Source organism: Aquarana catesbeiana, linkage group LG03 (assembly GCF_042186555.1).
Source record: "Aquarana catesbeiana isolate 2022-GZ linkage group LG03, ASM4218655v1, whole genome shotgun sequence".
Lineage (NCBI taxonomy): Eukaryota > Metazoa > Chordata > Amphibia > Anura > Ranidae > Aquarana > Aquarana catesbeiana.
The window spans coordinates 315,494,513-315,520,669 of NC_133326.1; the positions used below are offsets into that span (position 1 = coordinate 315,494,513).

Here is a 26,157-nt window from a genome sequence, read left to right on the forward strand (position 1 = left end):
AGGGAAAGATGGATGGTGCTAAATACAGGGATATTCTTGAGCAAAACCTGTACCACTCTGTGTGTGATTTGAGGCTAGGATGGAGGTTCACCTTCCAGCAGGACAATGACCCAAAACACACTGTTAAAGCAACACTTGAGTGGTTTAAGGGGAAACATGTTAGTCAAAGCAAAGACCTCAATCCAATAGAAAATCTGTGGTCAGACTTAAAGATTGCTGTTCACAAGCGCAAACCATCCAACTTGAAGGAGCTGGAGCAGTTTGCAAGGAAGAATAGGTGAAAATCCCAGTGGTAAGATGTGGCAAGCTCATTGAGACTTTTCCAAAGCGACTTGGAGCTGTGATAGCCGCAAAAGGTGGCTCTACAAAGTATTGACTTTAGGGGGGTGAATAGTTATGCACATTGATTTTTTTGTTATTTTGTCCTATTTGTTGTTTGCTTCACAATAAAAAAAAGTTGTATGTTCTGTAAATTAAATGATGCAAATCCTCAAACAATTCATGTTAATTCCAGGTTGTGAGGCAACAAAATACAAAAAATGCCAAGGGGGTGAATACTTTTGCAAGGCACTGTACCTGATCTTTTTTCTTTCTACTGCAGTTAGGTAACACCAATGTTGTTCCTCCCCCAGCCTGAGACTGGACAATAAAGGAGAAGCAGCACACTGATAAGCTAACCTCTCTGTCACTCTGCTTCTATGTTTCTTTGTGCTGCTTCTCTACTAGTCTGAGCATTGCTCTATAGAGACTGCAAGAGGGTGATATCATGTCAAATTTAGGTACTTGCATCTTCTGAATTTAAAAAATACATGTGATAATGTATTCATAAGAAACAGGCTTGCATCTTTTAGATCTGTCTGGAGTTCATCTTTAACCAAGCTAGCAAATATAGGGAAATCAGCCTCTTGGATTATTTGAAGGTATAACAACGACGACCTCATAATAAAAAAAAGGTTAATGATTTTACACATTTCATGGAAAGTCCAGAAGTCCATTGAATTTGATCATTTAACACAACCAATTTTAGTATGTATATGTAGAAAGGTCTCAGGCCTCCTTTAGTCTAATGAGAACCTCCAGAGCCAAGGACAGCTGACATGTAAGAGCCAAGGACAGAGCCATGGACAGCTGTAATGTAAGGTAGATTCATGGGCTCCAGACACTTCTTCAATGCAAAGAGATTTCTTTTCTCTTGAACAGAACAGTGGGAGAGAGGGTTTAGGGCCAGAACACCCTTAGAAAGTTGCTGTGTCAATTAGCAGACTCTGAGACTTCTACAGGTAGACAGCAATGCAGGGAAAGGCATCCAGCAAGACACCACATCTGCATGTGTAGGAGCACTGTCTTCTATGGCAACAGTCTTCGAACAGTTCCTAACACAGATTGTAATGAACTCCTTTATTTTTATACAGTCACTTCTTGTAGACTCTCAGCCCACTGAGCTCCCAGTCTCTCTCACTAGACTTGCTGATTCACTGCCACTGAATCCCATGAGCTCTTCTAAACTTCTTACTTTAGTATCTTCCTCAAGCGTCACCCCCATTTCCCTGCTGGGTCCCTGGTTTGGCACTCTAGATACTCCTCAAGCGTCACCTCACTGGCTGGGTCCCTGATGGCACCTGCTGAAGTTTCCCGATTCTTCACCGTTCCCGGTTGCTGAGAATACTGCTCCGGAACTTGCTTCAGCTACTCACTGTGGTCCCTGGTAACAAGATGGTTGGTCCCTTAGTGGCGACAGCTTCCCCCCTACCTCCGACCACGACAGGTTCTCTGGCCAGCAGAACCGTCACTTTCTGGTTGGACTGCAAGCTGCAATCCCAACCCTACGCTGCTCTCTTGCTTCTGGATAAGCCCTCAGACAGCCAGATGTGCATGGGATAGGCCCAAACTCTGGCCTAGCAGCCCAGGCAGCACAACACACGTCCACCCAGACAGCCGTCCAGGTGGAACAGAACCCCAATCACCTGACCTCGCCCAAATAAATAGGCTCTCCCAGCAGGCCAAGGGACCCAAGAAAATCCCTGCCCATTGGCTGAGATACCCTATCTATTAATAATCTGTCCTTGCAATGCCCTTGTTTTATCTAATGTCACCAAATACTCGGCCATCTAGTGACAGAAGAGAGAAGTGCAGCAATTCCAGACTAATGCCGCGTACACACGGTCGGACTTTCCAACGTGAAATGTGCAATCGGAGCTTGTTGTTGGAAATTTCCGACCATGTGTAGGCTCCATTGGAATCAAGCAGAAGAGCCGCACTGGCTATTGAACTTCATTTTTTTCGGCTCGTCGTAAGTGTTGTACATCACTGCGTTCTTGACTTTCGGAATTTCTGACAAGATTTGTGTGACCGTGTGTATGCAAGACAAGTTTGAGCCAACATCCGTCGGAAAAAATCCATGGATTTTGTTGTCAGAATGTCCGATCAATGTCCGATCATGTGTACAGGGCATTAGGGTGAAATCAATGGATCCCTCACAATTGGCCAAGGCAAGGATGCCTGACAGGTAAATTTAGAAGCAACCCTGCCTAGACATCAGAGTGCTACATATATTTCAAACTTTGATATGTGTGGAATAAGCTGCACAAAAGATAACTTCGTGACAACAAAACTAACTTAAAAGTCTGAAACTTGTGTTGAGTTCCACACTACAATACTGCAGAATTGGGCATATGAGGGATCTTGATTATATATGTGCTATTTTAAATGCCAGAAAATGGAAATGTTAATGTCACATGTGATAGCATTCTAAGACCCCAACAGTAAAAAAAAAAAAAAAAAGTTTATACTCACACAATGTATGGTAATATGCATTGAAATGCTGGAAGGCTCTCAATGGGGTTGGTTGTCACTGTAAGGGGAATGAGGGTTCTGGAGGGTTTTAGGTGACTGTAGCAGACATATGATGGTACTATAAGACAGTTGTTCTCAATCTTATTTAGACCAGGGCCTAGTGAATTTTTTCAATTTTTTTTTGCCCCCAACAGTAAAAAAAAGTGAATACTTACAAAGTATGTTTTAAAATGCTGGAAAGCTCTAGATGGGGGTTCTGGAGGGGTTTAAGTGACTCCGTAGCAGACTTATTGGCCTCGCAGGGGGTGAAGTTTCTAGAGGGAGCTGGGGGCAAGTTTGGGGGTGGGACCTTTGGACAGGGCTGGGGTCTCTTCAGGAAGCTGGGGGCTTTGCCGTGGCACTGTGAGATACTGTTGGAGGTTGGGGGCACAATGGGAAGCTGGAATCTCTTCAGCAAGCTAGGGGGCACTGCAGTGGGCTGGGTAGCGCTATGGGAGGTTGGGGGGCACTGTGGGGGCTTAGGGCTCTCAGGAGGCCTAGAGACAGTGTGGGAGGTACTGCAGGTCACTACAAGAGGTTAGGGAATCTGCAGCTGTCTGGAGGCCTAGAAAGAGTGAGGCCATGGCCTGGTGGCAGACCATGTGTGAGGGTTAAGAATCATTCCTCTAAGAGATCAAGCTTTAAATGTATTCTGTCCCATATAACTGTATGTTACCTGTTGTTCTCCATTGTGTGCAAAGGAGAACAACAGGTAATTCTTGTATGCTAAGCTAATGGAAGACTAATAATAACACACTTTGTATAGTGGATGTGCATGTCACATAAGCATTGATTTCCAAGTAATAAGAGCCCATACTCATACATCCAGCAAAGGAAGTTAAAAGGTTATCAGATAAATGCAGGTGCCAAATGCTTTGACCTATCCAACTGTGTGGCATCATACATCATTATGAACTACTGAAAACTTTGTCTGTAATAGTGGATCTGTGATTTCAGAATATTGTAGGAGTCCAAGGAGAAACAACTCAAATGATAGAAGGGCAGATCAGTCAAACATTAATTATATTAAACAGCATAATTTGTGCCAAGATCCATGCGCATGTCCGATATATCAGTGTACAGTCTATGAGAGAATTATATTCACTGTATGTGTTTCTTTGACAGGTTAAGATGCACACAATGACCTACATGCATCTCTTTTACTTGGGCTTATGTCTACTCACTCTAACCCACTCGGCAGCTGCTGGCCCAGAAACTCTCTGTGGTGCTGAGTTAGTGGATGCTCTGCAGTTTGTATGTGGAGACAGAGGCTTCTTTTTCAGTAAGTTGATGGTATTTCTTTATTTTATACCCTGACTTTATCAGACACCAACAAATGTATTTGTTGTCAGTTTTGAAAATTGCATGAAGTTATGGTGAGCCTATGTTCATTTTGAAATCCAACTCAGGCAGATTAAATGTAGGCTCTTTTAGTTTTTGTTTTTTTTCTTTTTTTTTTAGTTTTTTGCTAAATAAACATTCAATACACATCCTATACTCATTAGTAATACCATTGCTAGCAGTATATGGGACCATTCTTAAGGGGGGGGGGTAAAGTGATGTTTATGGTGGTTATGGTAATAGAAAATACTACTTTAGTTATTTTTAATGTAATTTTGTTGCATATATTGTATAGCATACTACATTTTTAACTGCTATATAGTAATTCTGTGTGCATTTTATAGAGCAACAGAAATGAACAGAAACTGCACTATACCTTGAGTCTTCCCAAAGAAAGCTGCCCAAACCTCACAATATGTACACAGCTTTCTTAAGTATACCCTGATACCATTTAATTTATTTTACTAGTCAGGTTCCTTCTATGAATCGTAGCTTAAATTAACTGTTAGCTGTGTTCTAAATGGTGTTATTGAAACTCCAACCAACCACATTTCCTTTAGTTCCATAGTATATTCTGAATCTGGTTTTTATCCTCTTAAGTTTTGTAATCTGCTTTAGCCATGACATGCTTACCATAGCTGATGTCAGAATAGGTAAGCATTTACTGATCTACAGCTGGTGCAATGAAATCATATTCTTGGTATACCAAAGTTGAAGTGTACACCAAATATATCTAGGCACCTGCACATCAAAGCAGCTTTTCAAATTGGATAATTAAATTGGCTTTGTCCTGCCTGCCCCAACGGGCATGCATAAGTGGTGCTCTTTTCTCCTTCACTTTTTTACATAACAGAGAGAAGGGCTGAAACCCGCTTGCGGTCCCTGCTTGTTTTAACTACTTACAAAATTTCACTGTTCTATAAATGGACTTAGCATCTCAACAAATTTGGTTATCAATGCTGTTGCTTCAGATATTTGCTTGCCCTCTTGAGTATGTACGCTTTCCATATTGAGTGTTATCAATTTGGTTGCCATATTTTTCATTACATAAATATTTTTTTAACAGTGATCTGGGTATGGATAATTTTGGACAATATTTTTTGATTCACAATGTTTTTAAAGTAACAGTTCACATTTTCAGTGGCATAGCTTCCGTGACAGCTTCTTGTCAGTAAAGCTCATGAAACAACCCAGTATAATAATATGTAAGTGACTACCCATGCCCTTTGTCCTCACACAGCTCAGTGCTCGTATTCATCAAAATTAAAAAGGTTGTAACTGTAAATTTTCTGTACTAGGAATTCACCAAATATACACTCAGAAAGAACTTGGGTGACTATACCATTTTAAAACTGCTTATAACTTCAAGATTATAACTCTGTGCAACATTTATAAACATAAGGAAGCAGGCCATAGTTCACGCGGTAATCAAAAACTATGAACTTATTGCATGGGATTCTTTTTTTAAAGCAGCAGTAAGGCTGCTTAAAAACAAACAAACACTAATTTATAAAGCACAGGAGTGTGTTTTACAAACGTACATTGCATTTTACTGTCTTTGGGACTCTGAAGCCAATGCAGTGCAATAAAAATGAATGAGAGCAGAAAAAAAATGCTGGTAGGAGAGACTGGTTACGTGGCCTGTCACATCACATCACCAGCTCTCCTCGTCCAATCTTCTCTCTAGGCAAAAAAACATTTTTTAGTTTTGAGTATTGTGAGGAAAAGTTTGACCCTCAGATTTTTTTTTGCTGTGTTCCCACTGTTTGTACTGGTGACCATTCTCAATGATAAAGAAAGTTAGGGCAAATCCAAACTTTTAGAGCAGTCCTTAGAACAAGAGGTAACAGGAAATTTTTGTACAGGGATAACTGTCTAAGAATGAATTTCACTTACTTTGGAAGGTTTCCCCTAACTTCCTTTTGCATCTTTAGAACAGAAAATGAATGGAAATGTTCCCAATGGTACACATGCAAACAAAATAAACCCTGGCAGAGGTGCTCTAACATAAATCAATTTAGCTATAGATACACCTTAAGCAGGGAGAACTCTTGGGGGTTTGTAGACTCCATACATGGATGTGTATCACTTAGCAGTTTATAATGGAGAGGGTATTGTGTTACCCCTTCTCTGTTGTAAATTAGCATATTAGCCATCAATGTGTTTCTGCTCTTAGTCAAAAAGTAGACACATTCAATATTAGGTGAGATCAAAAGATGTGTAACCTTTCTTGTCACCCCTAGAAGGTTGTCCAACCTTCTCGGCACCAGAAAAAAGCTAATAACTATGGGGTATGGGGCACCTCTCTACTTGTTGTAAAATAGACCTGTTGCTATTAATTGTAAAAATGACTTTTAAGTAACACCAGAAGTTCCTATTTATATTTCCATGACATTAGTATCTATGAATGAAGCATTACAGTTACTACTTCACTAAGTTCATATATGTTATATTTGTGTATTCTAAATGTGATGCTGTGTTAATTTCTCAATGTTTTAATTACAAAAGCAAACTGTACTATTTACTAGTTATTCTATTGTTTTGAAACAGTCCTAGTTTTATTGTACTGCACCAGTTACAACTGTTCTGGCTCAAAATCTTTCAGCTTCTAGGAAAAGCCCAGCATAATAGAAACATTTTGCTGAGTGGAAACTACCCACAATCATGTTCTTACAGTTCTCTCAACTGCAAAATGTGAATTTGATGTTTTCTTAGGAATACACTTAACAGCCTGGAAATTGCTCATTAGCTAGAAAATGTAACCTCTGACTAGATTTTTCCATCGCATGTGTGTACAATGCAGGTGACTTAGTGTAGAGTTCACTGGATTGTTAAGCCTAAGCAATTCCTAAGAATTGACTAATTTCCTTTGCTTATACAATACACTTATTTGATGAAAAAATAAAGAAACTATTTGAGGTATGTATATAGATAGATAAATAGATAGATAGATAGATAGATAGATAGATAGATAGATAGATAGATAGATAGATAGATAGATAGATAGATAGATAGATAGATAGATAGATAGATAGATAGATAGAATAAAAGAGGGATTGCTGCACAAGTAAAGTGTTTATTCAAAAATAATAAAAAGTTACATAATTTCCATGTTATGCAAGGTAAGGTAACAGTTTCGTGCTAAGATGATAGCGCCCTTCTTCAAACCAAATGCATAAATAACATCAAGATACAAAATCACTACATATATTCACATTAATCATCTGGAACCAATTAATTAATTTAGCATTCACTGAGTAAACATAATCATATAAATTTAATAACAGGTGGCAGTATAAGGTAGATGTATTATAAAATTAAAAGCTACATGATCATATAAGGAAAACAAAAAAGTTGATAATGCAGGTCTCACGCACAATATCTGCTGAAGCCGTGCAAGAAAAATATGGTGCAAAATCATAAATATCTAATATTATGCAAACCTGAACGTAAATACAGATATATGCAAAAAACAGCAAACATATATATGCACGGACCAAACAGAAAATTAATAATCATCATACATATGTGATAATATAGCAACGTGTGCAATTCTAAGCATGAAGTGCCAATAAGTAAATGTGCAAACCACAACGATATGAAAATCCTATATACTGTGCAAAATCACATATAAAGTGCAAGGTGATGTGTGACATACATCTATCAGTCACATCGCAAGAGATACCACCATAATTGGAAAAATTAAAATTAAAAAAAAAAAAAAACAGTCCAAACGTAAACAAGCGTGTGTACCAGTGAAATGAAAATGATTAAAACATTCAGTGATAATAATCCTTTAAAAAAGGTCCAAAGTGAAAAATAGCAAAAGTAGGGTGCCGAAGGAGAGAGGGTGTATATCCTCTTCGTGCATAAACACACACAGGTGGGTAGTGGCCCCTTACCTTTCGGTAATGGGAAAACCGCATTAAAAGCAAATACTGGAGGAGGTTGTCTCTCCTCGGGGTCCCTGGACCAAAGTGGATGCTTCCTGTGCCTTGATACCTCAGTAACAGCAGAACGGATGATAAAAGAACAGAGGGGTACCGGATAGTGTAGTATTTCCAGCAAAGTAGTTTTTATTAAAGATTAAAAGCATGTACTCACATTGAGTAAACAGACAACGCATCTATCTCCTACGAGCGGGGAGCTCGTCAAACTCGATCAGTATCAGCTCGGTCAGTGTCAGCTCGCAGCACCTATTTTTATGCTTTTATCCACCCCTGGGCTTTGTTTGACCCTATTTGGTGCTTGCAGCTGTCCGTGTGTATATCTCTTTCCCACGGTAGCGCAGGAATAACCCATACTATATAATATATAAATTAGCATAATGATGAAATGACAATGAAAAGACATTCAGGTGTAATTTGTTCCCCACAAGTCATGAGGATACCAGGATAAGGCACCTGTCATAAATATATATATATATATAGATATAGATATATATGCACATGCACTCCAATTTTGATTCTGAACCAGACATACAATCAGAGGATATTTCTACATATTACAAAAAAAAAGTAAAGAAGTAAAAAGTAAAATAAAAAAAATTTAAAAAATGCATACATATATTACCCCATTACAGGAATAAATATAAGTCAACATCGGAATTTAACCCTTTCGAGCTCAAAGTATCTAAACAGTGTAACCAAGATACTTCTCGTTTTTTTAGAGCTAATTCTCTATTCCCACCTCGTCGATTACATGGTATACCATCAATAACCATGTATTTTAGCTGTGATACATGATGTCCCTTTTGCAAAAAATTTCTTACTAGTGCCAATTTGTCAGGTTTGTCCCTAATCAAAAATATTGTGCCGTGCGATCCGTTCTTTAACCTTCTGAGTGGTCTCACCCACATAAAAAAACCCACATGGGCATTTAATAATGTAAACCACATGACGTACACATGATGTAGCCGAATGACGGCTACAGCGCAGACCTGCTTTGCCGGGACTACGTCTATTGATGTAGTCCCATACCCGAGTGGCCTGCGCACTCTGTGATCAGCGAGTCTATGAGACTCAGCTGATCACAGATCGGAGTAAGGAGTCGATCCCGACCCCTTACCACATGATCAGCTGTCAGCCAATGACAGCTGATCATGTGATGTCAACAGAGCCGTTAGCAACAGAGCATTGACAGCGTGAGGAGAAAAAAAAAGCCGATCACTGGCGGCTGTGAGAGGGACATCAGTCCCGATCACGGCAAGCGGTCGCCAGATCATCAGTGCCCACCTGTGCCCCCTGCCAGTGCCACCTAGCAATAGGCAACAGTGCCACCTACCAGTGCCCACCAGCACCATCCATCAGTGCCCACAGTGGTGCCCACAGTTCCACCCATCAGTGCCCACAGTGGTGCCCACAGTGCCACCCATCAGTGCCCACAATCGGTGCCTCAACAACAGTGCTGCACATCAGTGCCACCTATCAGTGCCCATCTGTGTCACCTACCAGTGCCCATCAGTGCCACCCATCAGTGCCCATCAGTGCCACCTATCAGTGCCCATCAGTGCCATCTATCAGTGGTACCTACCAGTGCCCATCAGTGCCACCCATCCATGCCACCCATCAGGGCCCATCAGTGCCATCTTATCAGTGGTCATCAGTGCCGCCTTATCTGTGCCCATCAGTACCGCCTTATCGATCCTCATCAGTGCCACCTTTTCTGTGCCTATCAGTGCTGCCTTAAGTGTGCCTATCAGTACCCATCAGTGCAGCCTATCAGTGCCCACCAGTGCCGCCTCATCAGCGTATATCAATGAAGGAGAAAAATTACCTGTTTGCAAAATTTTAAAACCAACTATTAAACATTTTTTTTTTTTCAAAATTTTTTTGTCCCAGCTGTGATTAAATACCACCAAAAGAAAGCTCTATTTGTGGGGAAAAAATGATAAAAACTTAATTTGGGTACAGTGTTGTATGACGGCGCAATTGTCATTCAAAGTGCGTTAGCGCTGAAAGCTGAAAATTGGCCTGGGCAGGAGGGGGGTTTAAGTGCCCAGTAAGAAAGTGGTTAAATATGTATTACACAACATTAAAGATTTAATGTCACCCGCCCATACCGAAAAGGGTTCATCTATAAATCTGTACCAATAGGCACAGCTTTTATGAATAAATCACTATAAAAGAACACAATTTCTATCATATCCATAGATGCATTTTCATATGAGGGGCGACATTAGAACCCATAGCTGCCCCGGCTAGTTGTAAATAATAAGGAGAAAAGGAGGACATTTTCTTCCAAGGCAATTTTTAAAAGATCTAACAAAAAACTGGCGGCACAGTGGTGTAGTGGATAGCACTTTCACCTACCAGTAAGAAGGGTAGCTGGTTCGAATCCCAACCACTACACTATCTACCCGGAGTTTGCATGTTCTCCCTGTGCCTGCGTGGGTTTCCTCTGGGTACTCTGGTTTCCTCCCACACTCCATAGACATGCTGGTAGGTTAATTGGATCCTGTCTAAATTGTCCCTAATATGTATGAACGCGAGTTAGGGACCTTAGATTGTAAGCTCCTTGAGGGTAGGTACTGATGTGAATGTACAATGTATATGTAAAGCGCTGCGTAAATTGACAGCGCTATATAAGTAACTGAAATAAAATAAATAAAAAGGATATCTGAACTAAATCATATTTTTTTTAGTTAATTAATAGCCGGTGGTATGCCTCAATGCATAAATTCATGGGGGGATAGCTGTATATAAAATAGCCACGTCCCAAGTAACCAGAAGAGAGTCATTATTACTATGTACATTTCTAATTTTCTCCAAAAAATGTTGTGTTGAGGGATAACAAATTCAGTTGAGAACTGACATAAGCACACTGACAACTGTGGCGGTTATCACCAATGGCATGCCTTGTGTTTAATGGTTTTTGGAAACCAGTAAATTGGTAGGTTAAGTTCTACTTTTATGTGTATCTGAAGTTACCCCCCACACACACACACACACACACACACACACACACACACCATCCCAACTTCTAGTGTAATACTTCTTACCAATGCAGAAAAATGTTGCTAACACTATCGCAGAGCTGCTTGAGATTGCATATATAAGCCCTACCCCCCCAAATAAGCCCTAGTTAAAGTCCTTGTAGGTCTTATATTCACGGTAGGGCTTCTTTTTGGGGAAACAGGGTAGGGCTTTTTGGGGGGGGTAGGGCTTGTATTGCAGCCATCACCGACAATCACGCTAGGTCTTATTTTCGGGGAAACAGGGTATATATATATATATATATATATATATATATATATATATATATATCTATCATTTTTTTTAATTTTTATTTTTTTTATCCTGGTATCTTCATGATGTGCGGGGAACACATTACACCTGATGGTCTTGTCGTTTCATCATTATGCTAATTTATATGATTATGGTTACTCAGTGAATGCTAAATTAATTAATTGGTTACAGATGATTAATGTGAATATATGTAGTGATTTTGTATCTTGATGTTATTTATGCATTTGGTTTGAAGAAGGGGCTTATCGTCTTAGCCCGAAACTGTTACCTTACCTTGCATAACATGAAAATTATGTAACTTTTTATTATTTTTTGAATAAACACTTTACTTGTGCAGCAATCTCCTCCCCCTTTTTTCTTTATATATGGCTTGTGGGAAGGCCTGATTGTTTTGCACTTGTGTCTTTACCGTGGTACACCTCACCCTTTTCAGTAATGCTGCAATTATTAAAACATGCATACATTATGCCAGCAGACTGACCCAAGCAAGACAGACATATAATGTCATTTTTAGAGCCTAAACTCAGACTGTTGGTCTCTAACGTAGCTGAGCAGTTGGTGTTTGTCTTTGGGGTACGCAGTGTTTGATATTTCGTTATGTGGACTCTGCTCCCTCTTCCCAAAATCACTTTGCTGCACAATGCTCTTTGGTTCCTTTTGTTGGGTCATCCGAAACTGGAGTCTCCAATCCAGAGCCTGCATGACTCAGTCTGCATTTACCTTAAATATTCAGGGTGTCTGGTCCAACTGCAGGGGTACGACTGTGTATGTCAACCTATTTCAGCCTGCATCCTGATTGGTCAATTTATCTTCAAAGTTCAGATTTTACTGCTTTCAAACTAATCTTAGTAAGTGACCTCTTTTGTCCTGAATTTGCTAATGCTTCACCTGGCCTTAAACATGATTTGTTTCCCTCAATCTTTTTTCTCCCTATCTCACTAGCCCCATCTACACTGAATACCCCACTTTGGCTTGTCACTGACCTCAGTCTTGCTTAAAGCAGAACAAATGTATCCTATACTTTACAGACAAATAGCCTTTATTTAGAAATGTAGTCACTATGGTACTATATATGAGATTAGCTATGACACCAGCCATTTGAGGGATAACAAATTCAGTTGAGAACTGACATAAGCACACTGACAACTGTGGCGGTTATCACCAGTGGCATGCCTTGTGTTTAATGGTTTTTGGAAACTAGTAAATTGGTAGGTTAAGTTCTACTTTTATGTGTATCTGAAGTTACCCCCCCCCACACACACACACACACACACACACACACACACACACACACCATCCCAACTTCTAGTGTAATACTTCTTACCAATGCAGAAAAATGTTGCTAACACTATCGCAGAGCTGCTTGAGATTGCACAACACATGCACATGCCTGGCAGGGAAAAATTTTGACAAATGGCCCAGGTGAGTATATGACTGGAGGTGGGGGGAGGGGGCAAATAGTGAGTGTGTTCTTATTTAAATTTAGCTGCACCAAAGGTGCAGTTAAAGCAGTTGTAAACCCCGCTTGGTAATTTCTATCTACAGGTAAGCCTATAATAAGGCTTACCTGTAGGTAAAATGAATATCTCCTAAACCTGCACCGTTTAGAAAATATTCACCCTGCATGCAGGGGCGGACTGATAACTCATGGGGCCCCTGGGCAATAGGAGATTATGGGGCCCCCAGGCAATCAGAGATTATGGGGCCACACAGTATACACACACAGTATACAATCACACAGTATACACATACATGTACACACAGTATACACAGACAGATGTAAAAAAAAACAGATTTATACATACTGTCCCTGGTTTTCCTGAGGCTGGCAACCCTGATGGGGCCCCCTAGTGGCCCAGGGCCCTCGGGCAGTGCCTGAGTGGCTCAATGGTCAGTCCGCCCCTGCCTGCATGTAGCCAGTGACATCACTGGCGCATGTGCTCTGAAGGTCCGGCATACCTTGCCAGAACTTCAGAGCTTCGTGTTGAGACCGAGGGCTCCCGAATGCATGTGCGGGAGTAACGTCATCGTAGCTCCGGCCAATCACAGTGCCAGAGCTCAGGAACCCAGAAGAAAAACAGGGGGAACATGTCAGCCCTCTCAGCGGTAACTTTACAGCACTGGAGGGCTTTGTTCCAAGGTGAGTTTTTTTATAATGTGCTAGTATATGATGCATACTTGCACATTATGACATTGCCTGCAGGTTGTTGTTTTTTTTTTGAACATCTGCGGTTTACAACCCCTTTAAGCTTTAACAATTAGTTAATTAATTAAACAGTAATCAACCCTATTGAGTAAAGCTTTAAGGGATTATCTTCCATACAAGTTTTCTATACAAGGGGTTCTGGTGAATTTGTATTTTGGCAAGTGTTTCTCTGTTGGCTCTAAGCATCATTCTCCCATGATGATCTCCCGTATTCTGCCAGGTGGGCACCTAAATGATCAATCATCTCTTTCTCATTCTGCAATCTCCATTTAAGTTAAGTATTGTGCTCACATTGTAGCTATTGTTAGATTGTCCATTTCCTTTTAGAAGGCCTCAATCGGTGGAAACGTGACAACATTGTTCAGCAATAATCCAGAAATTTTAAGGTAGCGATCAATGGCCAAACCTAAGGTCTTGAAAGGAGATGTCCCCGCGGGTGTTATGTTATGTGACCTAATGTTATATGACAATAATTAGATCTTTAACCCACTATTATCCATCCAAACATCCTAGGACAGCTATATTGCAATATTGTGTATGCTGTGATGCTATTCTGTTTTTGTATGAAATCTTCAGAAAAGGTTTGTTTCAAAAACAATTTAAATTCTATTGTGGATTTGAAACCTAATACTGGATATTTAATATTTATTCATTATACAGTATATTGTTAAGATTTTTGCAGTTTAGTAATTGTGTTTGCTTATAAGAAAATCTCAATTCTTCCTGTAAAATGTTAGCTTGGTCATGCCTGTTCTGCTTCCCTATTGGTCAAAAAGACCACCTATCACATTGAAAAAATATTAAGGAAGTAAAGGATCTGAACGAGGCAGAACTAAATTTATACTTTACATGAGAAATCAAAATTTAAATATAATTTCAAAAGTTATATGTTCATCTCAAACTAATTTTAGTTTAAAATGCGATTCTCACTGCTAAGCTCTGCACTTTTTTAACATATGACCTGTTTAAATTGTGTAGGCTTTCATTAATTTATTTTGAGTAGCTATTAATCTTATGAATCGTTATTGAGAGCAACTCTTAAAAGGAAGAATTCATATTACTGCACTAAAATTTACTGTCTTTGGCCATAATGCACAAGCTGACCAAGGCCACAAACTGACCACCTGCCCTAAAGATATACAGCAAACAGAATGAGCTTTAATTAACTGAGAGATATCAAGTGTGATTTGGTTGGAATTTAATAAATTAAAGCCAGTATTATACTTTATAAATAGCAGTCTAATTATTTTATATTATTATACCCACAAACATTTTTTTTAAACTTTCCTTTAATTCCTTCTCTTGCAATCCCCTGGGTTCCTACAAGCCCATTGGCTCCTGGAGAAGCATGGACAATTTACATTTTCCTGTTTTCCACCCTCTGTAGCTCAGAGAGACCAGGCAGCTGGGCAGGAACCCAACAAAACAAAGCTTCTACAGAAGACCCAGCCACTGTAGGGAGTACTGCCAATTCCTTCTAGAGTACTGTGCTTCAAGTGGGGGGGCCCTGCCTTTCTAGCCACCCGCCTGTGTTACCAGACCTGGGACTCCTGCAACCACTCAACTGTGGTGCCAACACTAAGATCCTTCTTTATTCGCCTGCGTACCCAGATCTGCCCTTGACTAAGCACAAGTAGCTGTTTTTGTGCTGTACTGTATACTGAAATAGTGGTCATTCTCTATTATCTGCAGCTACAGAGCCTTATAGATACTGTGTTCCTGTGTACTGCTACCTAGTGTCTTTATTGAGTTGCAGAGACATTTTTTTCATGAGTACAACTTTGTAAGCAGGTTGACTGTATGCACACCCTTTTTCCGTTATATGTTAAATGTGATTATAGCCGTATTAGTGCCTTTGCAACAAGAACAATTGAGTACTGTCCATGATACTATTTGATTTGCCCTGACTTTCAAATTTTTAGGACAAGCTTTTGGGATGTGCCCCCTTCTTCAAGGCCCAAGCAGTACTGTGCTCTGTTTAGAAAAGTTCAAGTTAAAGCCACCCTCCGGTGGCTGTCTAATAATTCAGTGGAATCTTTTAACTGCAAACAAAAGAATCGGATGGCTGCACGATGCAATTCGGCTTTATTAACATATAAAAAGGTCCATAAAAACAACTAAGCACAGACAGGCAGGGGGGAGACAAGGTTAAAGTGTTTTACACGAAATCCATGCTTTATCAAAATCACCATCTGCATCACATCATGTCAATTATGGCCGTAGGAACTAACCTGTGATCAGCGGAATTTTGTTACTTGTATTCGGAATCTTTTACCTGCTACAGGTCCTTGTATGATCGTGAATTTGCACATCCTTTTAATTTGCACTTACAAAGGCAGATTGCTTACTTGCTGCAGTAACCACTTCAACTGATAAGTCACTTGTGCCAACATTAGTTACTACATCAGTATCCTATAAACATATGGGGTGAAAACTCTTAATATGCTCTTGTTGCATGTTTTTGACACATCTGACCTTTTGCAGGAAAGTTCTGCTATGTGTGTGTTCAAACCCAACCATTTTCAACTAAAATAGCAAGCATGCCCAACCATTTTCAACTAAAATAGCAAGCATGCACATTTCTTCCCTGAATGTACACAGACTGTGAAAACAGATACATAAACTGCATTCCCCTGTGACACATACATATATGAGCTCCTTCCTAATAAGTTGATTTTAATTCTTCAGCAAAAAAAAAAAAAAAATGAAAATATGCAGTTCTGAGAATGTTTATGTGATATGTCCCATCTGTTTGTGGAGTATTTTACTCAAATAGAAAGATTTTTTTTCAACCTTGAATTTGTTTTATCTATGTTAGTGCTTCAGAATATGACAGCTCACATGGGATATCTAAAAAAAAAAAAACGAAAGGTTTACACGCCTTTAAAGCACAACTCCACAATAATTTCTTTTGTTCAAATTCCTCCAACCCTCATGAATGTTTTAGCTCTACAAAAAAAAAAAAAAACAGAGAAATCTTCCTTTATTATTTTTTTCAGAGTATGAACAGTGATCTATCATCTCCCCTAAACAGTCCCCTCCCTCCTTGAGTTAGAACACACACACTAGGGAACACAATTAACCCCTTGATCGCCCCCTAGTGTTAACCCCTTCCCTACCAGTGACATTTTTACAGTAATCAGCGCATTTTTATAGCACTGATCACTGTATAAATGCCAATGGTCCCAAAAATGTGTCAAAAGTGTCCGACGTGTCTGCCATAATGTCGCAGTCCCGATAAAAATCGCAGATCACCACCATTACTAGTAAAAAAAATAATAATAAAAATGCCATAAAACTATACCAATCCACCCCATTAACGCCTTTCCTTAAAAACTCTTTAAATCCTATTTTAGGTCTCCTTTTTCTCCTTCATCTAATCACCTTATCGCTCCCTTCAGAATATTCATATAATTACTAGTTCCTTTGAATTGTTTCTCATTTTATGGTTGTTCTTCCTCTCTGCTTCTTAAAAATTCCATTCTATAAATATATTCAACTCTAATGCACCAATCCCTTAATGTGGTGCTTTCATGGTTCTCTCCATATTTTTGGTATCACACCCTTCGCGGCATTAATTAAATATGGTAATGCCAATTCTTTATACTGTTTTAGTGTCTTATCTGTATTATGAAATAGGCATACCCACAGGTCATTGGCCAAATCCATTTCTGTTATCACCTTTATATATTGATGCACATTTTGCCAATATTAGCTAATTTTCGGGGCATTCCCACCAGATATGTAGCATTGTACCCCTCATATTACAATCCCTCCAACACAGTGGGGATATCTCTGGCTGATATTTATGTACTCTTACAGGAGTTATATACCATCTTGCTAAACTTTTATAGTTAATTTCCAAAGTGATTATATCTGAAGCTGTACCATGTACAGCTCTCAATATTCTGCTCACTTGTTGCTCATTCACCCGTGTTCCTATTTCCCTTTCCCACATACCAATATATAGAGGTCTTTCAGTTCCTGCCATCTCTGTTATTATCTTATAAATTCAGGCCACACTATGTTTTACACCAATTACTCGATTACACAGTTTTACGATTGAATTTAATTATTTTCCTTATCTAATCAGCTGTGGTAGTGTATCCACAAAATGCTTCAACTGTAAATACCTCCATTTATAAAATACCAATAATTCCTTTAGCAAAAAAGATATTCTGACCACTTGCAGAACTAAGTCATTTTAGTGACCACATCTGATAACTGCAATACAAAGCTGAGATCTGACCAGGAAAACTTACCTTTCTAGCCAAGCAGCAAATTCCTTCAGCTGTATCTATAAAATCAGTAGCCAGCATGGTTAGTGGATGTACTAGCTCCTTTATTCTCAAGGAACTTCAGCAGCCAGTTTAAGTTAAAGCAAATGCACCCCAACTGTCTGCTAAGAGTTATAAAGTAAATATTAAAGTGTTGTGAAGTAGACACAATGGCACTCAAGTAAATTTTTTTGTTTTAGATATAATTAAGTATACAGTTTCCATAAGGTTTTGGACCTTAAGGCATAAGGCAGAAGAATGTGTAATTGCTGTAACACTCAGTTTGGAGAGCATACTGTCCAAAAATCTCCATTATTAAGTTGTTACCCTAAATATAAAAGGCTTTTACTGAGTAATATGGAAGCCATTTCTACCCATTCTGATGCGCCCTACGCAAGGCTCCTAGTGCCCCATTGCCGCCCCCCTTCCCAGTTACTGGTAGACATAATCACTCCATCCACAGCATTGATATAGTTTAGTACAGGGGAAGTCATACAATGTTTACTTGGTTTCACATATAGATCCCCTCAGCCAATCACTTTCCTCTTATAGAGATAATTAGGGATATTTTCCAGGGACAAACCTTTGATAAGTTGCAATATATAACATTTTTTTTGGGGGGGGGGGGGGGTTGGGGGACAGGCACAAACCTCTGTCACTCTATTACTGGAAGTGTCTGAAAAAGCTCCTCAATGGCAGTATCACCAGGTAATATTCTACTGAAAGCTGCAGAGTTTTACTTTTTTCTGAAAAATAATTTTTTCCAATTAATTTACATGTTCAGGCTTAGATTTTAGTGATTTGGACTACGTATACCTTAACTAGAGCCCAATGATATGCTTACTGATCAATGACTTTTCTCTGTTTTACACTACCCAGACAGAATAGACTGGCTGGGTTCCGCAAGCTCCTATTGCGATAGCACTACCACTACTCCTTCATTGTATTCAGCATGTGACTTTAATTAGAGAGTTGACAGTAAACCCTCTTTCTAGTGGCTTCTACTGACCTTTTCCTGTCAGATACCAGAACAATCAAGCCAAGGAACAATGGGTAGAGTGTTGCTCTTGTCAGTGGTGGCCAGGGAGGTAGACAATGGGTTGAGTTTTCCAACCATCACTTTGCCTAAAAAAGTCTGGATATTAGTCAGGGCAGAGGTGTGGAAGAGGCAAGAGCCCTGCATTAAGCCCAAACTAGCTAGACAGGACAAAGGGAGTTAATAAGGTAGCTCCTTTACTGAAGAGTTCATAGCACAGCAAAGATTAAACTACATGCACCTGTTGACAAGAGAACAAACAAGAGGCCCAGACAGGACATTACACAGCAAAGTTATATTTACAGATTATGTGACCTTTGCAGGTTTTTAGTATGCATCAGAATGCAGAGTATTGAAATAATATGCATCAACCAGAGTGAGCTGGCCAGCCACTGCCAGCACCCAAATTAAATCTTGTCAAATCTGTAGAATGGTCCTCTCATTGGATTCGTGGTCCAGCAGATTTTGCACATCTGGCAATTTGTTGTTATAATGCAGCCTTAAGTTAGTGACCTCCCATTTCTTCCATCAACTTATGTTTCAGATGAAAATGATCCAACTTCATTGACCTGGCCTTCTAGATGTAGGTGGCCAGACAGTTATTGAGATATCTAAGACCTTCTCTTGCAGGTGGGTGAGGTGATCTGAGATACATAGGGATGGAGCTCTGGCTGATGAATTTGCATCTGCCAAATATAGATAGAGTATTTGGTATAGCCATTGTCCATTGGATGTATAGGACAATACCTTTTTTTTTTACAATAAGAGCAAATTTTACATCGAATATAGCAGTGGTGATCAACCCTGTCCTCAGGGCCCACTAACAGGCCAGGTTTGCAAGATAACTGAAATACATCACAGGTGATATCATTTGCTGCTCAGTGATTGCAGTATTCTAGTCTGCATCTCCCCAAGGTAATACATAAAACCTGGCCTGTTAGTGGGCCCCGAGGACAGGGTTGATGACCACTGGAATATAGCATTTTATTAGCTTGATGTGGCCCTTACAGTTTGCTTACAGTCAAACACTTCCTTATCAAAATGTAACAGTCTGACAGCATTGATTGCAAGGATTCCAACTCTTCTTCTCAGCATCACTTTCCCAAAGTAAAATAACTGAGATAGCAAGGCAACCCAGACGTAGGCCCCTTTCAAACGGACGAACCAATCGGGTCCGCCTGACAGGTTTTTAGGCGGACCTGAACAGATGCTCCATGCAGGTCTATGGAGCAACAGATGTCAGTGGTGACCATGTCCGCTGACATCTGATCCGATCCGCTAAAATCAGACATATGGCGATACGTTCGCATCCTCCTGGCGGATCGGATGAGATCTGATGAAAACGGACATGCTGACATGCTCCGATCCCTCCATAGGAATCAACGGCGCTCTGACAGGCCCCTCCCCGCTCAGTGAGCAGAGACGGACCTGTCATCCACCGGCTCAGCGGAGATCAATGGAGAGATCTCCTGCTGAGCTGGCGGACTCTGCTGAGCGCATACACCTCATGTGAATGAGGCCTAAGTGCATTCTGAGTAACATGCTTATATCCTCCTTATCTTGTAACTTAAAAACAGTACAGGCACTCATAAATTAGATCAGAAGAGTGGACCATATTGCTGTCAACAAGCGTCATAAGCTTGGCCACAGCAAATCCAACCAGTGATTCTTGGTTGAGAAAAAAACGTTCCCCTAGTTAGATCTTAAGTACAAATTTAACACCACAATTAAGTAGGATTTACTTGATATTTGACACGTGTCTGTAACCTGAACCATGTTGTGTTTAGAGACACATTTTGTAATGTATGCATGAAGATTTATCAGCAGGAGCAGGAGAGGTTCATATAATGCCTTGACTGGCAACAGTATGTGTGGTCCAGGCAGGGCCGGCCCAAGACATTGTGCTGCCTGGGACCAAGAATGAAATGCTGCCCCCTCCCCCCAAAAAATTTACGCCCACCAAAAGGCCCCCGCAATCATTATTTTATATCATGATAATTAAGGGGACAGGTCATGGCGGTCTACATGTATATGAATATAATGAGGACCTGTCATGGCACTATACACGTATATAGGAGAATAAAGAGGACCTGTCATGGCTCTATACTTGTATAAAGGAGTATAAAGAGGACCTGTCATGGCTCTATTCATGTATATAGAAGTATAAAGAGGACCTGTCATGTCTCTATACATGTATATAGGAGTATAAAAGGACCTGTCAGGGCTCTATAAATGTGTATAGGAGTCTAAAAGGACGTGCCATGGCTCAATACATGTATGTAGGAATATAAAGAGGACCTGTCATGGCTCAATACATGTATGTAGGAGTATAAAGAGGACCTGTGTTGGCTCTATACATGTATGTAGGAGTATAAAAAGGACCTGTCATGGCTCTATACATGTATGTAGCAGTATAAAGAGGACCTGTCATGGCTCTATACACGTACATAGTAGTATAAAAGGACCTGTGCATGGCCAGCAGCTGCAATATCTGCCGGCCACCCGCAATCGCTCCATAGAGAGCCAGATCTGTCAATGTAAAACAGACAGATCCCCATTCTGACAGGGGAGGAGAGGCAGATCTGCTGTTCCTACTGATTAGGAACAGAGATCTCTCGCCTCCTCCAGTCAGTCCCATCCCCCCACAGTTAGAAACACCTCCCAGGGAACACATTTAACCCCATTCCCTGCCAGTGACATTTACACAGCAATCAGTGCTTTTTTATAGCACAGGTCACTGTATAAATGTCAGTGGTCCCAAAAATGTGTCAAAAGTGTACGATCCATCCACCACAATGTCGCAGTTCCGCTAAAAAAACAAAGATCCCGGCCATTAATAGTAAAAAAAATGTCATAAATCTATTCCCTATTTTGTAGACGCTATAACTTTTGCGCCATCTAATCAATGTACGCTAATTGTTCGTTTTTTTACCAAAAATATGTAGAAGAATACATTCTGGCCTAAACTAATGAAGACAATTTTTTTTGGATATTGATTATAGCAAAAAGTTAAAAAAAATTGTTTTTTTTTTTCAAAATTGTCGCTCCTTTTTTTGTTTATGGCGCAAAAAATAAAAACCACAGAAGTTATCAAATATCACCAAAAGAAAGCTCTATTTGTGGGAAAAAAGAACCTCAATTTTGTTTGGGCACAACGTCACACATCCACGCAATTGTCAGTTAAAGCGACACAGTGCCGTATCACAAAAAAGAATGATTGAAGTGCATTATTTCTATTATTACATAGTTATATAAAATGAAATAGTTCAACTCACCATAAAGCAGAATCAGTGGTTGCCCTGAGCGTGTCACTTGCCAATGTCACCTGCCTTCAGATGCGGATTGTCACTTGTCACGTCACCTGCCACCAGATGCGGATTGTCACTTGCCACACATTGCAGATTGTCACTTGCCACAATGTCACCTGCCACACATTGCAGATTGGCACTTGCCACACATTGCGGATTGTCACTTGCCACATCACCTGCCATACGTTGTGGACTGTCACTTGCCACGTCACCTGCCACACATTGCGGATTGTCACTTGCCACAACGTCACCTGCCACACATTGCGGATTGTCACTTGCCATGTCACCTGCCACACGTTGCGGATTGTCACTTGCCATGACATCACCTGCCACACATTCCAGATTGTCACTTGCCACGACATCACCTGCCACACATTGCGGATTGTCACTTACTTTATCCCAGAGTGAAGGCAGGCAGCAGAGAGATGATGTAATCTCTCTGCTGCCCACAGCTGCACAATGAGGGCAGAACTGCAGTGATGCAGGGCGGCAGTGAGAGATGATGTCATCTCTCTGCTCCCCCACCCTCTGGCCTGCTGATTGGCCAGCAAGCCCGCTCACCTGCCAACTGGCCTGCCCACTCACTCAGCCACCGACCCGTCTGTCCGCTGGCTTCTCCCCTGTTCTGCCCGCACACTCCTGTCACCTCAGTGCCATGCTCCTCACAGTGGGATAAACAGCGGAGCAGGCGGAACGGTCTGGCTGGTGGGCATCAATTTGCTGTCCCCCTGAAAGTGCCGCTTGGGACCTCTGGTCCCACCGGGTCCCATGGTAGGGCCAGCCCTGGGTCCAGGGACAGTACTCCATGTTGAGTTGGCAGTAATTAAAGCGGAGTTCCAGGCTTTTTTTATTTATTAAACGTCAGCAGCTACAAAAATTATAGCTGCTGACTTTTAATAAACAGACACTTACCTGTTCCATGGTCCAGCGATGCACCTGCACCGAGCCCCACTCCTCTCCCACTCCTCTCCCCCTCCTCTCCCCCTCCTCTCCTCGGCACCTCCATTGAAACTGTGGGCACCCGGCCGTGATAGCTTGCAGCTTCACAGCCGGGTGCGCACTGCGCATGTGTGAGTCACGCTGCGCTCTCCTAGTGAATAGGCAATCTTCTGGGACTTGTCACGTGTCTCAGAAGATTGCCGAGAGGGAGGGGCCGCCTAGGGGGAGAGGAGGAGTCCTCTAAGCAGCCCGTAGGTGGAAGCAGCAAGTGGGACAGGAAGTCCCACTCAAAACTATGCACCCACTTCCCCCCAAAAAAAATGACATGCCAAATGTGCCATGTAAGGGGAGAGGAGTGCTTAAAGCGTAAGTTGCACTTTTGGGTGGAACTCCGCTTTAAAAACCAGGACTGTCAAAACTATTATGGCACACTCCAGTATAGGAATAATGTTTTCACAACAGACAATGAGACCTAGCACCATCTAAAATTTAAAGTTGCATTTAAAAAATGTTGATGGAATTGGCTATGATGAGATATTAAAGGAAAAAGAAATCTAACCAGTTTCCACCATTATTAATCATTTCCACTCTAGTTTTTTTTTTTATAAAAATGGTATACAGTATTAAAAAAGGTAAACATTATAATAAGTAAACTTACTGGGGAAGCTACAGGATGATGATAACATTGAAATAAAAATTCCTGATAAGGGATCAAATCTTGTTAATATGGCCTACAAATATGAATTCGCAAATGATTGGATCATTGACAGTGGTATAAAAAGCTAAAAGGTTTAATATGGGAAAAAGTTGCATTTTCAAACTAATTAATGAGCTCATGAAAATGGGGTACATAATGGTCAATTTAAACTCTTGAAACCCCAGATTCCCATCTGTTACTCATTATGTAAGTTACATAACGACTTTATACCCCCCCACACACACACACACATACACCCCCCCCCCACACACACACACACACACACACACACACACACACACACATTTCCCATAAAGGCTGATCATTTTGGGATGTGACTGTCTAACGGAAATAGAAAATTGTTGTATTTAGGACCATCCTAAACCTTTGGTGATAAGTCTTCTGCAATTGGGTTCCAAAGAGTGCATTTTTGGTAGGTTTGAGCGCTATCGCTCTTTTTTAAACTTCCTCCATGATATGGATATAAAGGTGGTGTTAAAATACTTAGCACTGCAAAAAGGAGTATAATGAATTTTTTTTTTAAGGATGATGCAGTTCATACTAAATTATAACAACTTCATGTTGCGTGGGAACTATCACACCCAAATAAATGTTGCGTCAATGAGCATGACGTGTGCACCATCCTGTTCTGGTCTGTACCTGGGGTGATGGGAGAACCAAATGTTTGCTAATGATAATTTACAAACATATGTGAAGTACATAGCTACTTGACATACATTTGTTGATGATTTCATGCTATTGTGGACAGGGACAGAGTCCTGCTTAAAAGAATTAATTCAGATATTGAAAACAAATTGTATGAATTTGGTGGTTATCTTTACTAATGGAAATTAACAAGGAAAGAAATGTGATTACTGCATTCAAAGGAGACAGCTAGTAACAATATTCTTAGAGCAAATAGCCACCATCTAAAACATACTTCAGTTTTATTAAAAAAATCTAAATAGAAGGAAAAGAGGATGATTGCCACCTTTTGTAATCAAGCAGATGTAAAATATTATAGAGGCATTAGGGAATCCTACAAACAGATAATAAGTTAAAATCAGTTGTTGAAGGACTATTAGGAAAGCCTAGGAAAGCCAAATCACTTAAAAACATGCTTGTAAGTAGTCACTCTAGACAGATTGCATGTGGATCCTGGTAAGGGTGATCACAATCTAAATGTATTTAGGTTGGAGAGTAGGTGTATTTATAGCTTAAAAGGGAACTCATTTCCAGGACTGAGTGAAACTTTTGACTTCAGTCCTTTCCTATATTTAGCTGAAAAAAAGGAGAAATGTATATTTTCTTCCATAATTGTTTTTTTTTTTTTGGATTGTTTGTCCCTCCTCCCCCTATACTGGTTTAAAGGTAATTATAGGATAATAAATCCTTTTATTATTTTCACTTTAAAAGTTCAAAAACATATCAATTAGAAGTTGAAATGGTTGATGGTCTTGCCACCACATCCCTGTAGACATAAGAATCATCAAAATATATCAAATACTAAAATGTGCCAGTTACAGAAAAACTATTTATATTAATATTAAAATATGTTTTTTATTTAATAAAAATATTGTATCTGTTTCAGATTGAATAGTTAATATACAAGTCAACAGATTAACTGGGATCATTCTAGTCATTCCTCCCTCCATACTACTGTCTTACTACCACTTTTTTTTCGGAGTATACAGTCAATTATATATACTTAGATTCCATTTATTTGAGATTCCTGTGGTGGAAAGAGAGCAGGTTCACAAACTTTGTTTTCTCAGGAGACAGGGAGAAATGTATCTATAACATCATGAATTGAAAATTATATATTGGACATATGAATAATAAAAAGGTGAATTAAAATACATATAATATAGACACATTTTATTGAAACATTTCCTTGAAACAAACAATTCTAGAACACTAAAACTTTATTTTTTTCTAAAAAACTGAAAAACAGAACTGCCCAATAAAGGTTAAAAACAAAAAAACAAGAAACAGTTCCTATTGCCTCACTTCTTGGTATATATGTAGATTTTTATGAAGAAAACCTAAATCACTCAAAAATATATCATCAAGTAGAATCAAACATAAATGAGATGAAGCCAAGCAGCGTCTATCATGACATTCAGTTGTCACTTTGGGGGGATTTACTAAAACTGGTGCACTCAGAATCTGGTGCAGTTGTGCATGATAGCTAATCAGCTTCTAACTTCAGCTTGTTCAATTAAGCTTTGGCAATAAAATCTGGCAGCTAATTGGTTTCTATGCAGCGTTGCA

The 26,157-nt window shown here is 40.0% G+C and overlaps 1 protein-coding gene across 1 annotated transcript in view; it reads left to right on the top strand.

Moving 5' to 3' along the window:
* Positions 1 to 26,157, top strand: part of IGF1 (insulin like growth factor 1) — a 163,004-nt gene that overhangs the window by 5,062 nt on the left and 131,785 nt on the right. The window contains exon 3 of the mRNA XM_073620316.1: positions 3,958 to 4,114. Coding sequence (XP_073476417.1) covers positions 3,958 to 4,114 — 157 coding nt within the window. The remainder of the gene's footprint in view (positions 1 to 3,957; positions 4,115 to 26,157) is intronic.